General features: G+C 40.6%; 1 protein-coding gene across 1 annotated transcript in view; it reads right to left on the bottom strand.

The window, feature by feature from the left end:
* The window catches only part of LOC138071534 (GON-4-like protein), an 83,795-nt gene that overhangs the window by 25,714 nt on the left and 41,129 nt on the right, over positions 1-16,952 (bottom strand). Inside the window, exons 11-13 of the mRNA XM_068963061.1 lie at positions 10,770-10,871; positions 2,983-3,023; positions 2,272-2,375 (exon numbers count right to left, since the gene is read on the bottom strand). Coding sequence (XP_068819162.1) covers positions 2,272-2,375; positions 2,983-3,023; positions 10,770-10,871 — 247 coding nt within the window. The remainder of the gene's footprint in view (positions 1-2,271; positions 2,376-2,982; positions 3,024-10,769; positions 10,872-16,952) is intronic.

The raw sequence follows: 16,952 nt of genomic DNA, 5'->3' as shown, positions 1-16,952 counted from the left end.
TCTCCAGCTCCTATTCATTCAGGCTGCCCTGACTTCCTTTCTTAAAAACTCAAAGATTTTCTAGCGTGGAGTAGAAAGGGCATAAACTAAAACATATGGTGCCTACACGCATGCTAAGTCACTTCAGTCCTGTCTGACTCTTTGCAACCCTATAGACTGTAGCCCACAAGGCTCCTCCATCCATGGGATTTCTCAGGCAAGCATACTGGAGTGGGCTGCCATTTCCTAACTCCAGGGGCTCTTCCTGAAACATGGATTGAACCCACGTTTCCTGCGTCTCCTGCACTGGCTGGCAGGTTCTTTGCCACTACCGCCACCTGGGAGGCCCTAAAGCACATGGCAGCTCAGATGAACAGTGAGAAGGTGGTTCAGGCATTACGCTACCAAGCATTAGCCTCAGAATAAATTCCTCCTCCAAGCTTTCTGTCGCTACCCTCCCACCTGCACCTCCTGAGAGACAGAGAGAGACTGTCAGGGGCTGAAGTGAGAATCCAAACGCTAGTTCTGAGGCAGACGCAGAAGAAGACACTCAAGTGATTAAGCAAAAGTTGCTACTCTATGAAATCAGCATACAACCTGTTCAAGCAGCTATGACCAACAGGTTATTGTAATTCAATAAATCCTCTAGACTGTAGCAATAGCTAAATGATAATTTTTTTTTTCAGTAGCCTCTGAGGATAAAAACTATGTTTCTTTTTACAGTATTTACTGCAAGAATGGACAGGCACAGGGTGAAAATCTAAAGAATGAGACTGTCCTCCATACAGTTTTACTGAGAACTGAAAACTCTGGATTTTCTGCATAACTAGCAGAGGAACAGAAGAACAGAAGCAGGAAAAAAGCTAGATAAGGAAAAGAGCCTGCACCTGATTTTAGGAAGAATTACTTGGATGGACAGGCAATAAGGGGAGCACAGTTAATGCACTTTCCATGTGATATTTTAATTATTCAAATATTAAGCTAGGTTAGCATTTCCAGCTGAAAAAAAAGCAGCAGCAGCCCAAGCAGAGCAACTGAATATCAGAAGGTAACCGAACTGGAATTAGAATTTTTAAGTAATTATGTAATTCCCAAATTTTTAAAGTTCATACACAGAGGTGCATAGTGGAAATGAAATATGTTTACTGATCAAATCCCATGATAAAAAGTGCTTAGGTTCTATTCGGCTACACTAGAATTTTTTTTCTATGAAATGTTGGGAGAAGTAGGTCAAAATACAGACTCTAAGATATCTTGAAAATGTTCTCCAAAAAAGAGAGGTAAATATGTAAGGTGACAGAAGTATTAATTAACTTCATTGGGGAAATCCTTCTGCAATTGATATGAATATTAAATCATCACACTGTGCATTTTCAATGCTTTCCAATCTTCTCTGCCAGTTATAACTCAACAAACCTGGGCAGGGGGGAAGAACTCTTGAGATTTCTTTTGTGATTATATTATGGTATTTAATGTAATGGAGAATGGCTGATGCTTCTGACTTTTACACATTGGTTAGTATACCTTGCCTTTTTCACTAAATTGCACGTTACCTGAAGGTCTAGCTTTCAGATGGATCCAGAGCTCTCCAGTTAAAGCACAAGACTAATTAAAGGCTATGAATCCTTGGGTTTTGCTTTGTTCCACCCAAGGCACAAACCATACCCTGACATCTAGCCAATACCTAATGACAGTATGCTGCTACTCCGAATGAATAACAACAAAGTACGGATGAACTCTGCAAACTCATCACAAATATAGGGGGAAAAATTAAAGCCTCTACCTTCTGGGTGGGACAACAGAAGTGCTAATTCATGTGAAGAGGACAGTAAACATATTTCAGACTCCAGGGCATTACCGCAGGTGCTTCATGGTTTGTTCAGCTAATGCCCTGGAGATTAACGAAGGTTCATTAACTTTTACTAGATGTTAACAGCAAACAGAAGAACAAAAGGGACATGGTGGCTATTAAACTTTGGGGTAGGTTCTGTGGCTGGCCACACAGAGGCCTACACACCTCTCCAGCACCACTCCCCTGGAGAAGCTGCTATGGATGCCAGCTACTGCTTTTTCTCCCTTCCCAAACAGATACAGCTTGGTCTAGAGCTGCACTGCCCCATAAGAAGGAGAATTATTCACTTTACACCCAATACCCCCATGGGGCTCAGCATCCTTATAACAGTAACAGCAGGTAGTCAGGGATGGGAAGTTGTTAACCAAAACTTCTCAAAACTCCTTCTCAGACATACACTTTTCCTCTACTCTAGGTCTCAAGGTCTTTGATTAGCCTACCGTAAGGCTTGAGGGGTGTTAAAGTTAGGCCGAGGCTCAGCCACACGTTCCTCCTCTTCTGGGCCGTCATCTTCCATGTTGGAGAATCCCATCTCATCTTGAAACTGAGGGCAAAGGAAAAGAAGGATTTTCCTGGGGAATGGGCATGTCAAAGTCACTTCAGCAGTGACAGGGGAAAATGAAGACTAGTTTACAGGACTTCAATAATGCTAGCACACAGAAAGAGCTTGCATTGGAATCTCTCTCACTTCTGGGCTTGCACAGTTCTGCACACGGAATAATCCTTATGCCAGAAAAAAAGTTTCTCAGTCTATCACCTTGTAGTAGTAAAGACACACCATAGATAACTCAAAATGATCAGATTATCTTTTAAGAGAGAAATGTACGAGAAAGGGAATTATCTGTGCTCAGAATAATCTAAAATTAGTTTGCAATCTTTAAGGATTATCATGTGATAGTTGAAGAGGCTATCTAAAAGCTTAAGGAAAACTTTACTACGATATGGATAATCAAAGTTTATTAGTTACCAAAATCTCCTGTCATTACATTCTCTCTTGGGTGGACTAAAAGGAGAATGGGTTGGTCAGACCACCGTTCTGGAGAGAGGGGCCCTGGGACTAAAGGACAGAGCTTGCTGAAGAATCCAAAGCTCTTTAGCATAGAATCCAGAGCTTTAGTATCCAGAGCTCTCATTCAAAGATCATTACTCACAGTTTCAAATAGCTCTTCCATCAGTTCATTTACTTCCTTTTCTGCAAAAAAGCCAAAGAGTATTTCGTTGCTACATGTTTATTTCATTTTGCAATACAGGAAATTTCAAGAAAACAAAGAAAGCTTTTTTCAGCAAGGCTTTTGACAAAATCTTCATATGTATTAGTATCCATCATTCACTCATTCATTTAAAAACATTTATTGAACAACTATATGCCTTAATCTCTGTTCTAGATGCTCAGATACATGACAGAAACTTACTCTCATGAAGCTTAAATTCTAGTGAGAAAACAAACAAAAACATAAGCTAGATGATTTTATGAGATAAATTCACAGTCTGTTGGCCTATCCTACTGAATGGAATCAAGACCGAAGTCTCCAGTAGTGTGTCAAAGGACTCTATCTTTGGGCCTGAACTATTCAGCAATCCCATCCACAACCTAAAACACCCAGAAAACACACTTATCAAATCTGCAAATAATATAAAGCTAAAAGGGATCACCAGACCAACAGATGACAGATTCAGAGTTCTAATTTTCTAAAATTAATTGGATGAAATATAATGGGGATAAATTTAAAGTCTTACATTTAGGATTTTGAAAAATAAGCTTCTTAAGTGCACAAAAAGATCAACAGGACACAATGGCTCCAAAACAGTGCTTGTGACCAAGAAGGCAAGCATATCACTGAATCACAACAGAGTGTGATCATCACTATAAAAGCCCTTCTCAAGAGGGCATTAAAGAAATAAAATCCAAATGTTGGTGAGGATGTGCAGCGACTGGAACTCTAAAAACAATGTGCAAGGAAAGACACTTTGAAAAAAGGTCTGGCCATTTCACAGAAAACCAAGTATAGATCTACTTTATGACCAATGATTCCTCCCCTAGAGAGAAAAAGATATGAAACATTTGTCTGCAAAACTTTTAAAGAAAGGTCAGAGCTATCTTTATTCAAGATAGCTAGAAATCAGAAAGAACCCAGGTGTCCATCAACACCTGGGGATTGATGACAAATAAACAAATTGGTATATTTATACACTGGACTCCTACTCAGCGATAAAAAGGAAGGAAATTAAGTAATACAAGCAATATTCATGAATCTCAGAAACATCATGCTAAGTGAAAGATGCTTACATAACAGAACACATACGATGATTCCATTTCCATAAAGTTTTAAAAGAGGCAAGTCTAATCTACGATATAAGAAAACAGAACAGTGGTTTCACCAGGGAGGATGATGTGGGGACTGATTTGGAGGGACAAGTAGGTGCTTTTGGAGTGATGAATCTCTATCTTCTTAGGGGTTGAGTACACCCCCCTAACAAAGAGGCACGACAAACCTCACTGAATGGTACACTAAAGATTTCTATACTACAGTACGTATACATTACCTAAAAAGAAAATCTATAAAGAATACGGAGTTCTAATTAATGATATGCATGCTAAAATGTTTAGATATCCACAACTCACTATGAAATGCTTTAAAAAAAAAAACAAGGATTAACAGATGGATAAACAGATGGAGAGCTGTATAATTAATATATGAAAACTTAACTGCAGAAGCTAGGTGGTGGGTATATGGGTGCGTGTGTGTGCGCTAAGTTGCTTCAGTTGTGTCCAACTCTTTGCGACCCTATGGACTGTAGCCCATCAGGCTCCTCTATCCATTGGATTCTCCAGGCAAGAGTATTATAGTGGGTTGCCATACCCTCTTCCAGGGGATCTTCCCAACCCAGGGACTGAACCCTATCTCCTGAAACACCTGTACTGCAGACAGATTCTCTACCACTGAGCTACCGGGGAAGCCCGGGTATATGGGTGTTCACATGTTTGAAAAGTTTCATAAAAACATGTAATGCAGGAGAAGTTTTCTTAAATATAAGGCTAATATCCAGAGGAAGGTAACTTGGGTGCTGAAGTGTGGAAAGTCTGACATTTAGAGAACTGAAGAAATTTGGTATGTTTAGCATAGTAAAGAAAAACATAGTAAAAAAACATACTATACTATGTACACTTGGTAGTAAGTTACAATTTTTAGGAACAAAGGAAAAACAGAGACATATAGAAGATTCAGGTTTAGTAAGGAAAATGTTAACTGAGGAGGTGTTCAAGAGCAGGACACAGCATTTGCAGAACTGAAGAACTCCCTGTCACCAGAGGTTCCCAAACAGATTGAAAGGTCACATTAGAGAAGCTACGACCAAATGCTTAAGTGGGAGAAAAACATACATAATCACGGAAGCATTCCAGACTCTGTGATTCTAAGCTTATTTTTAAATTTTTATCATCCACATAAGTCCTTTTAAAAGGACTGTAATTAAACATGATAATGTAAGACAACAAGGGGTAGAAACAAAATTAAAATTCTATCCCAGTTTTTACTTACAATCACAGAACATTATGACTAGAAAGGAGGACCCTCCACTCAGGCATCCCAGAAAAGTCTACTCTTCAGCAAATATTGTCAGCACCGTGAAAAACACTTGCTCAAAGGCAATAAACAATACAAAAATCATGAGAAACTCACAGTCTAGTGGAGGAGACAAGATATAAGTAAGCAATTATGAGAGAGATGAGCATTAAAAAGGACATATTAAATCACATGGAATACAAAGCAAGAAAGTCAATCAATGAGGAGGATCTCACCGAGAAATTACAGTTGATTCTTAAACAACATGGAATTGAACTACATGGGTCCACTTATATGCAGAGTTTTTTCAATAAATTTATTGGAAAAATGGAAGGGGATGTGCAACAATTCGAAAAAACTCTCAGACAAACCGCAGTCTAGAATACGAAACATTTAAGAGAAAGTGAGGTACGTCATGAACACACACACTGTATGTAGATACTAGTCTACTTTATCATTAACTATCGTTAAAATACACACAAATCGACTCTGAAAGTTAAAATTCATCAACACTTATGCAAATGCAGACTACACAAAGTGCCACTCAGAGAAACACAAATATAAAGATTCAGTAGGAAATCGTAACTGCATAAAGTTAACGGTGGCATATACTGTACTTCTGCAATAATTTCATAGTTACCTCCTGTTACTAGCTGAAGTCCAGAAGCACAGTCATGACATTACAAGAAAACGCTCAATTGCCTGATATGTACCAGAGACTATGGTCTAGTTTATGACCAGGACCATCCTTCTCTATAAAGCTGCTCACCCCCAAAGCCTTGAAAGAAAAGGATAAACAGGAGTTACCAGTCTTTGGATATATAAAAAAGAAGGCCCTTTCTCTGGATTGGTTTCATCAATGCTTTGTCCCTGAAGTCAGGGAATACCTTGTGTTTTAAGCTTCTTTTGATATTGGACAATGCCTCTGGCCACCCAGAGCCCAATGAATTCAACACTGAAGGTGTCTTAAGTGGTCAACTCGCCTCCAAACACATCTCTAATTCAGCCTTCAGATCAGCAGTTATAAGGATCTTTAAGCCTCATTATACATGATACTCTATGGAAAGGATTATCAATGCTACAAAAGAGTCCTCAATGAAGAGAATGTAAGTCTGGAAGAAGGATTACACTACTGAAGATGCCATCGCTGTTAAAGAAAAACCCAAGAAAGCCACCAAACCTGAAACAATAACTCCCCACTGGAGAAAACCGTGTTCAGATGTTATGCATGAATTCACAGGATTTACAACAGAGCCAATCAAGGAAATTATGAGATTGTGAATATAGCCCAAAAAACATGGGTGTAAAGATTCAACTTTTGGATCTTAGAGAAATTCAAGAGCTAACAGACACCACACCAGAGGAATTAACAGAAGATGACTTGACGGAATGCTTCCAGACCAGTGCCAGACCATGAGCAAGAAGACAAAGGGGAAGCTGTGTCAGAAAACAAACTGATACTAGACAATCTGGCAGAAGAGTTCTGATTATTCAAGACTCCTTTTGATTTCTTTTACATGAAGCCTTCATGATATATAGACTCTGAAACCAAAGCATATGGTGGGGAGAGGGATTGGACCATACAGAAACATATTTAGAGAAATGAAAAAGCAAAAAGTCAAAGAGAAATGATAATGTATTTCCATAAAGTTACACTCTCAGCCACCCTTTCCTCCTCCACCACCTCTGCTGCTTCTGCCACCCTTGGGAGAGCAAGACCAAGCCCCTTCTTTCTCCTCGTCCTCCCCAGCTGATTCAATGTGAAGACAAAGAGGACAAAGGCCTTTATGATGATCCACTATGACTTAATGAACAGTAAACAGTCATCATGCCTACAGTTAATAAACTTATCTGTGGTGGATGTGTTTGCCTTTGTGTGAAAATTCAATAACTCTATGGCAAGAAGGGTATGAGATGTTTTTGTGTCATCATCATTATCATTGCCCAAGTATTAGAAAATCCTGTGCAAGACTTGTAACCTATCCTTACATAGGCATAAAGTGAGTGATATAACATAAAATTAACTATGTGGTAGGGCTTCCCTGGTTGCTCAGACAGTAAAGAATCTGCCTGCAATGCAGGAGACCCAGGTTTGATCCCTGAGTTGGGAAGATCCCCTAGAGGAGGAAATGGCAACCCATTCCAGTATTCTTGCCTGGAGAATTCCATGGACAGAGCAGCCTGGCGGGCTACAGTCCATGGACTTGCAAAGAGTCAGACATGACTGAGCAACTAACACTTTCACTTTCAACTATGTGTTAGTTTTATTACTGATTCATAATTATGCTTTCAAAAAATTACATTATCTTGCAGTATGCCTCTCTCTTGTAATTAGAGAAACTCTGTATCAATCTATCACAATTCTAAAAAATTTAACAGTGTTTCCAATCCTGTTCATGAATATGACTGTAATGTTGTTCAGGTGCTAAGTCGTATCGAACTCTTTGCGACTCCAAGGACTGTACCACCTCTGGCTCCCCTGTCCTTCACTATCTCCAAGAGATCGCTCAAATTCATGTCCACTGAGTCAGTGATGCTATCTAATCATCTCATTCTCTGCTGCTCCTTTCTCCTCCTGCCCTCAATGTTTCCCAGTATCAGGGTCTTTTTCAATGAGTCAGCTCTTCACAGCAGGTGGCCAAAGTACTGGAGCTTCAGTTTCAGCATCAGTCCTTCCAATGAATATTCACGGTTGATTTCCTTTAGAATTGACTGGTTTGATCTCCATTCAGTCCCAACAGTTCAAAACCATCAATTCCTCGGCACTTGGTCTTCTTTATGGTCCAACTCTGACATCTATAGATGAATACTGGAAACACCAGAGCTTTGACTATATGGACCTTTGTTGGCAAAGTGATGTCTCTGCTTTTTAATATTTTGTCTTCCAAGGCAAATGTCTTTTAATTTTATGGCTGCAGTCACCATCTGCAGTGATTTTGAAGCCCCCCAAAAAATGTTACTGCTTCCACTGTTTACTCTTCTATTTGCCATGAAGTGACGGGAGTGAATGGCAGGATCTTAAGTTTTTTTTTAATGACTGTAATATTGTATGCCATAAAAATTTTATAACAATTCTTTCATCAGGGTATTGTGAAGCAATTTTATCAATTATACTACATCAAGCTATCATACTGCTGCTTCTTCATTAGCTTTAACTGTACGGACCTTTGTCAGCAAAGCGATGTCTCTGCTTTTTAATATGCTGTCCAGGTTTGTCATAGCTTTCCTTTCAAGGAGCAGACATCTTTTAACTTCATAGCTGCAGTCACTGTCCGCAGTGATTTTGGAGCCCAAGAAAATAAAGTCTGTCACTGCTTCTACTTTTCCCCCTTTTGTTTGCCAGGAAGTGATGGGACCTGATGCCATCATCTTAATTTTTTAATGACTGTAACACTGTATGCCATAACAATTCATTTATCTATAGGCAAGAGTACTGTGAAGCAATTCTATCAGCTACACTAGGCTATCATCAAGCCATCATAGTGTTGTTTCTTCATTATCAATACATGAATCCTTACACCAGTAAATAAACACGAATTTCTTTTTTACATTATCTTTTCATTTTTCATATCCAGTGCTTGTGACATGTATGTCTACAGTGTTCTGTGTCATATGAGATAATATTAATGTAGATACTGACAGATGATTCATCTTGTAAACAGATTAACACAAACTTACATTTGGCAATATGGATAAAACAGTAGTGTAAAAATGTATTTTGTCTTCCTTATGATTTCCTTTATAACATTTTCTTTTCTCTAGCTTACTTTATTGTAAGAATATAGTATATAAAGCACATTACATACAAAATACATGTTAATCAACTATTTACTGTATTGCTAAGCCTTCAACAGGAGGCTACTAGTAGTTAAGTTTAGGGACAGTCAAAACTTCCAGTCAGATTTTTCACTGCACACTGGTTTAGCACCCCTAGCCCCCAAGTCCTTGAGGTCAACTGAACAAAGTCACAGACAAACAAAAGGGGAAGGCAAATGTATTCCAGGATGAGAACTAAACTGGAATGCAATCTCCTACTTTTCTGCTTCAAGCAAATAATGTTTCATAACCACCAGCACAAGACACTGTGGACCAGTCACTCCTTCGTGATTCTTCCCTTGGTTTCTGAAACACAAGACTTTCTTGGTTTTTCTCATACTTTCCTAGACAATCCTTCACAGTTTTCTCAAAATCTAAATCCTCAAGCTGTTTTTTCTACACTTTCTCTTTGATTCTTGGTGTTTTCCTTTCAATGTTTCTTCTGACCTTAACTGTCATAAGATACCAAAATAAATGGAAGACCTTCATAAAGAAAATGACACTCTAATCTCAAAAACAATATGAAAGATGAACTAAAGCAACAAAACAGAACATTTAAAGGACTGTGCTTACATAATTCTCTCTGCACAAAGACCTACATTATTTAGGTACATAATAAATACTTTTGGACACTGATAAATCTTTCTTCATAACCTTGTCAAGAGCCAACATTTTACCTTCACTGTATGGTGTATATTATCCAAGCACAGAGACTTGCACACACTCAATACAAATCAACAGTTCCTGAAACATGTTATCCATTATCAGCAAACGAGCAAGGGAATAGTTTTTTTTCTTAATGACTCAAGCCAAGTTATTGTTTCCCATCCCTCCAATCTTGCTCTTTACCCACCAAAATCAATACATTAAGCTGGCATTAAATCAAAATAATATTTGTAAAATCCAAATCAGTTCCTATTGATTTCCTGCTTAAAACTTTTTGACCTTTCTTTTCTGACAGATTAAAAATCAAATCTAAGGTTCTCCATGAACTGAACATTGCTTAACTTTCTACCACAACTCAGATAACTAAATCAAACTACTTACTATTTTCAAAATACATGTATTGCTGTTTCATAATTTCATGGTCTGCAAAAACTCTATTTACAAAATCCCTCTCTGCCCCCATTCACCAAAACCTTCTTATTGCTCCTTCTAAACTAAGGTGAATCATTTTCTGAGTCATTTCCCAAGCCATAGTATACATAGGACACTATACCCTCTTTTAGGCCACCAATATATAAGCTATTATTATAGCACCTATGACTTTGTACTGTAACCTCCTGTCTGTATCCCCCTACTAAGCTGACATCCTACAGGCAGAGGCCATGTCTTACTCATTTTGGTACAATCACTGCCAAATACTGGACTCAATACATGACTGTGGGATGTTGACAGGATTCCTGAATATAGATGCAAATGTAAAGAATTATAGAAATAAATAGGCAGAGGAAGCTTAAATGTCTTAAGTGGGCTGCTTTACCCTCAAAACTCTGCAAAGTAAACAAAACTAGATGTGGAAAAGTCAAGAGCAGGGCTCATAACACACACAGACTCACTGGTGATTCTTACTGCCCGGTCAGTGCGGAAATCCTCGGTGTCTGGTTCGTCAAGGTCTTCCAGGAAATTATATTCCGGATCATCATCATCATCTGCTTCATCTAGGAAAAAAAAAAGTTTCAGACACTTATTCAACTGTAAACTCATATCTCTGAAGAATATTAAGATGTTCAGCACCACAGGAAATCTATTCCAATAAAGCACATTTATTCTGAAGTTTTAAATTTTTTTTTTTTTTGGCCACACCATGTGGCTTGCAGGATCTTAGTTCCCTGACCAGGAATTGAACCCAGACCCTTGACAGTGAAGGCAGAGTCCTAACCAGTGGACCACCAGGGAACTCCCTATTCTGAAGTTTTTAAACTACTTACTCTCCTTTTCCTCAGTGCCTGTGTATAGATCATTTCCCACAGCTGACTCATCTCACCTATTCTCCCCACTAAGCTAAGTTCCTTCCTTCCTCCAAACAAGACTTAAAGTTCTCAAAATGCAGCCAAAGTCAGAAAAGTGAACATATAATTTATCTCAGTAAACTCATTTAGAGTAGTGCATCTCATTAAAATAATATTTTTGCAAAATTCTTTATACAAAGGCATTGACAGTAAAAGAAAAAAAAAAATAACCCAATTCCCAATAATTAAGGAATGACTATACTTAAGATGCCTTAGTATAAGATAGAAGATACATGCAGAATTTAAGCATTATATACATGTTCAACATATACATGACAAAAGGACAACACAACACTCATATAACGCTCGTAAGCGTGAAGAAATTATATCCCTACAATAAGACTCAGAAACAACTAAAACTACACAAAATACTAAACATTTGTTATATAAGAATACAGAAATACAGATATTCTCCCTCATAATCTTCTCTAATGTTGATGCTATCATGTCTTTTAGATTCTGTCTCACTGTTCACACATTGTTGGCAAGGCACAAGCGGGGAAGCTGGAAGCAAACTCAAGGAGTCATAGGAACTGCAGACGTGTGTCTTCTCTCCAGGCTAGCACAGCGGCCACAGCAGCAGACACGCTATATTCTCTCGTGGTTGACCTGGTCAACACACAGCCATAACGCAGCCTCAAGGGCTTTTCAGGTGGAGCTTTCATATGTTTACAGAAAAAAAGTGGCCCATGACCAAGTGGGTACATCTGACATACATGCACAGTGCTATAAATGATCTCAGCTGCTACCTAATCGTGTGATTACAAAACGTGAGGCAAGTGAGAGAGGCCGTGGGGCAAGAAAGCCTGACCATCAGCGTCTTGGCTAATCTGCTCTTTCCTTACATTCCACCCGTTCAGAGTCTCCCCTCACAATCCATGTGCAGTCCATCTTCCACGATACCCCCTTGGTGAGTTAACACAGACCCTCGATCCCACATTCTACACAGCAGTAGATGCTATGACAGTTACATCCCCAATGCAGAGCAAAACCCAACGCCCGGTGTCACCTGGAACTCATGTTGCAGTCCTTGCCCTCGTGGGGCTAGAAGAGCCACCCACTGCATGCGGAGTGCCTTTATCTTCCATGGCCAGCCCACCATCTGCCCTTGTGAGATTGCAGGAAAGCCTCGACAGAGGCAACTCCACCCCTGCAGGGCTTTTTACTAAGGACCCGCAAAACCACCCACAGGCACCAGGCCCACCCATTCAAAGAGGGATTTCTGCAGCATTCACAGCCCACCCACATGATTCCTTCCAAATGCTTTCACACTTCTAAATCTGCAAGAGAGTCAGAAGTTAGTAACACATCATAGCACACATCCTTCACAGAACCCTGTTCTAAACCTAGGACACAGCCTTCAGAGTACACTGTTCTAAATCTGCAAGACAGGACACAGCTAGATCTAAAGACAGGACACAGCCAATACAGTATACCTTCACACAAATCAGCCCACATTTGCACCTGTGTAACCCCAAAGCAAACTCAATATGCCAGCAAACTTGGAAAAATCAGCAGTGGCCACAGGACTGGAAAAGGTCAGTTTTCATTCCAGTCCCAAAAAAAAGGCAATGCCAAAGAACGCTCAAACGACCGCACAATTACACTCATCTCACATGCTAGTGACTTCCCTCGTGGCTCAGACGGTAAAGCGTCTGTCCACAATGCGGGAGACCTGGGTTCGATCCCTGGGTCGGGAAGATCCACTGGAGAAGGAAATGGCAATCCACTCCAGTGCTATTGCCTGGAAAATCCCATGGACAGAGGAGCCTGATAGGTTACAGTCCATGGAGTCGCAGAGTCGGACACGACTGAGCGACTTCACTTTCTTTCTTTCACATGCTAGTAATGCTCAAAATTCTCCAAGCCAGGCTTCAGCAATATGTGAACCATGAACTTCCAGATGGTCAAGCTGGTTTTAGAAAAGGTAGAGGAACCAGAGATCAAACTGCCAACAACCGATGGATCATCGAAAAAGCAAGAGAGTTCTAGAAAAACATCTATTTCTGCTTTATTGACTATGCCAAAGCCTTTGACTGTGTGTATCACAATAAACTGTGGAAAATTCTGAAAGAGATGGGAATACCAGACCACCTGACCTGCCTCTTGAGAAACCTGTATGCAGGTCAGGAAGCAACAGTTAAAACTGGACATGGAACAAAAGACTGTTTCCAAATAGGAAAAAGAGTACGTTAAGGCTGTATATTGTCACGCTGGGCTGGAAGAAGCACAAGCTGGAATCAAGATTGCTGGGAGAAATATCAATAACCTCAGATATGCAGATGACACCACCCTTATGGCAGAAAGTGAAGAAGAACTAAAAAGCCTCTTAATGAAAGTGAAAAAGGAGAGTGAAAAAGTTGGCTTAAAGCTCAACATTCAGAAAATGAAGATCATGGCATCTGGTTCCATCACTTCATGGCAAATAGAGGGGGAAACAGTGGAAACAGTGTCAGACTTTATTTTTGGGGGCTCCAAAATCACTGCAGATGGTGATTGCAGCCATGAAATTAAAAAACGCTTACTCCTTGGAAGGAAAGTTATGACCAACCTAGACAGCATATTGAAAAACAGAGACATTATTTTGCCAACAAAGGTCCGTCTAGTCAAGGCTATGGTTTTTCCAGTGGTCATGTATGGATGTGAGAGTTGGACTGTGAAGAAAGCTGAGCCCCGAAGAATTGATGCTTTTGAACTGTGGTGTTGGAGAAGACTCTTGAGAGTTCCTTGGACTGCAAGGAGATCCAACCAGTCCATTCTGAAGGAGATCAACCCTGGGATTTCTTTGGAGGGAATGATGCTGAAGCTGAAACTCCAGTACTTTGGCCACCTCATGCGAAGAGTTGACTCATTGGAAAAGACTCTGATGCTGGGAGGGATTGGGGGCAGGAGGAGAAGGGGACGACAGAGGATGAGATGGCTGGATGGCATCACGGACTCGATGGACGTGAGTCTGAGTGAACTCCGGGAGTTGGTGATGGACAGGGAGGCCTGGCGTGCTGCAATTCATGGGGTCGCAAAGAGTCGGACACGACTGAGCGACTTAACTCAACTGAACCCCAAAGCAGCCCCGGCCAGCTAGGGCCCCCTTCAGGCTCTTCACACTTTCGAGATGGTGCCTTGCATGCTGTCCCTCTACTTCTCTCAGTTAGGACTCACAAAATCCTCCCACAGGAGGCAGCCCACCCCTACAAAGAGAGGATTTTTGTGTCGTTCACAGCTCAATCACGCATCTGTATCTTCAGGATCACAGCCCACATCACGAGTTCATGTAACTGCTTGTATCTCTTGCTCTGGGTGCTTCTCACACCTGGTAAACTGCTGCTCCAGCTGCAGTTGCCTCCATAGCTAGTGTCTGGGAGTTCTCCTGCATTCGTCCACATGGTGTGGATGGCGGCATTAATCCATTTCATGAGGGTGCGTGTTTGGTTAGGCACCCCCTGCATGAGTCGCCTAGCATTCTGCAACCTTTGTCTCAATGAGGGGTGAGTGGTTATACATGCCAACTGTTCTCTTTTGTCTCTGGAACAAAGGATACCAAACACTCCTGTGTCCCAGACTCACAAAAGCTGTGCTGCCAATGGTTCTCCTTGCTTTTGCTGAAACTGCTTACCCAAGTCGACCAACTCCACCTGAGTATATGGGCAATACAGCGTGAACTCAGTCACACTGGGGGCCCCTTGAGGATGCTCCCCCTGGGCCATAGGCTGCTCATGCTTCACCTTCTGCTGTAAATAGGGCCTTGCTGCCAAGCGGGGACCCAAGGTCTCACGATGTTCACCATCATCGTCCCTCACCTCATAGTCCAAGGCACTGGGTTCCTCCTCAAGGCCATGCATCTCTTGTTTCAGCATACACATGCAAGGTTCCAACTCTTCTTCTAGTCTTTGCAACTGGCACACTTGCGTGGCCTCACAGAGGGCACTATCTATATTCACCTTCAAGGCAGGTAGGAAATCCACCCCACAGTGCCAGCGGCAATCCATGCCACCATGTCAGGCAAACAGGAACTCACCACCTGTAATGCCTTTTCAATGCTATCTGGTGAACTACCCACCACTTCCCAGTCTTCCATCAGGGTCCACACCGAGAAAACTGCAGCCACCTGGTAACACAGGCTCCTCTACCTCCTGGGTATCCTGTCAACTATGCCAACTGTTTTGCTGTTCCTCACTGTGCACACTGTTCTCTGAACCCAGGATAGGCAAGGCGCAAGCAGGGAAGCTGGAAGGAAACTCAAGGAGTCACAGGAACTGCACTGTTTATTCTCTCCAGGCTGGCACAGCAGCCGAAGCAGCAGACACACTGTATTCTCTAGTGGCTGACGCAGCTGACACACAGCCATAATGTGGCCTCAAGGGCTTTTTAGGGGCAGCTTTCATGTGTTTACAGAACAAAAGTGGCTCGTGACCAAGAAGGTACATCGTGACGCGCAGTGTTTTGTGATTTCAGCTGTTACATAACCATATATTTATAAAACATGGGGCGAGAGCAAGAGGCTGTGGGGCAAGAGAGCCTGACCACCACCATCTTGGCCAATTTGCTCTTTCCCGACAGACTGCTAAATAAAAATGGTGAAGGAGTCAATAAAATACAGAAGTTATATTAAGGTGAAATTTTTCCCAAGACAACTTTAGATGACCATCATCTAACAGACCTTTCTGCAAGGGTGGAAATGTTCTAATTCATATGCATCGTACAACAGTAATCACATGAGGCAACTGAGAACTTGAAATGCAGCTAGCGCAACTGAGGAACTGAATTAAAACAAAAACACCTTACCACTGTACAGCCGTTAAACAGAAGAGGGAGATCTGTACACATCACAATAGAAAGATCTCTAAATTATATTAAGTGGAAGAAGCAAGTTGCAGATGAAGGATAACATGTATAGTATGATGCCTTTCATGGAAAAAAGATAAATATGTGCTTGACTGGATACAAAGAAAACAGTTAGAAAGAATTAATAAACACTGAAGAATGGAACTCTTCACTTTGTGCCCTTTAATAATGTTTTGATTTTTCACAACAAATGAGTATCTTTCATTAAAAATAAAAATATATACACACACATCTTTGATTCACCATCACTGAAAAATCTGTACTGATAAACCCCAATCTAACCTGATAATCTTTTTAAATTTTTATTGGAATATAATTAACATACAATGTTGTGTTAGCTAACCAGATATTCTTTACTCAACATTTATTCTGTTTACAATATATAAATCTGCATTGTTTGTATATAGTTATTTAAATGTGAAGTCTTTTTCACCCATCTATAGGTTATCTCCCCAATAAAAATGTTTTAAATCCTTGGGAATGGAATCCTGTCTTCCTAATCTCTACTTTCTATGTAAGCCTCTTTAGAGCAGATTCTTTACAAGTGTTGCGAATAATATAAGTTCCCGAGAAAGCCTATATCAAATGGATTCTGTACACACGTTTGGACCCCCATCTGTTTAGGTGCAAGATCTACAAAGAAGGCTTCTGCTTGTATCATACAAGTGGGCCAGCCAATATTCTCAGAGAATTCATTTGGTAAACATGCTGAAAAATCATTTGGGAAGGTTTCTTCTGAGTTCTGCTTGGCTTTTAGTACTTTGATTGTGGAACCTACCCTCTGGGTCTAATTACTTTGTTGACATATTAACACCCAGTGTCAGCATCTACCCAGCTGATCTCAATTTGGTGTACCCACTCCTTTAGTAGACCTCTTAAATTATTTTT

This window comes from Capricornis sumatraensis, chromosome 2 (assembly GCF_032405125.1).
Source record: "Capricornis sumatraensis isolate serow.1 chromosome 2, serow.2, whole genome shotgun sequence".
Classification (NCBI taxonomy): domain Eukaryota; kingdom Metazoa; phylum Chordata; class Mammalia; order Artiodactyla; family Bovidae; genus Capricornis; species Capricornis sumatraensis.
This window is presented reverse-complemented; position numbering and strand designations above follow the sequence as displayed.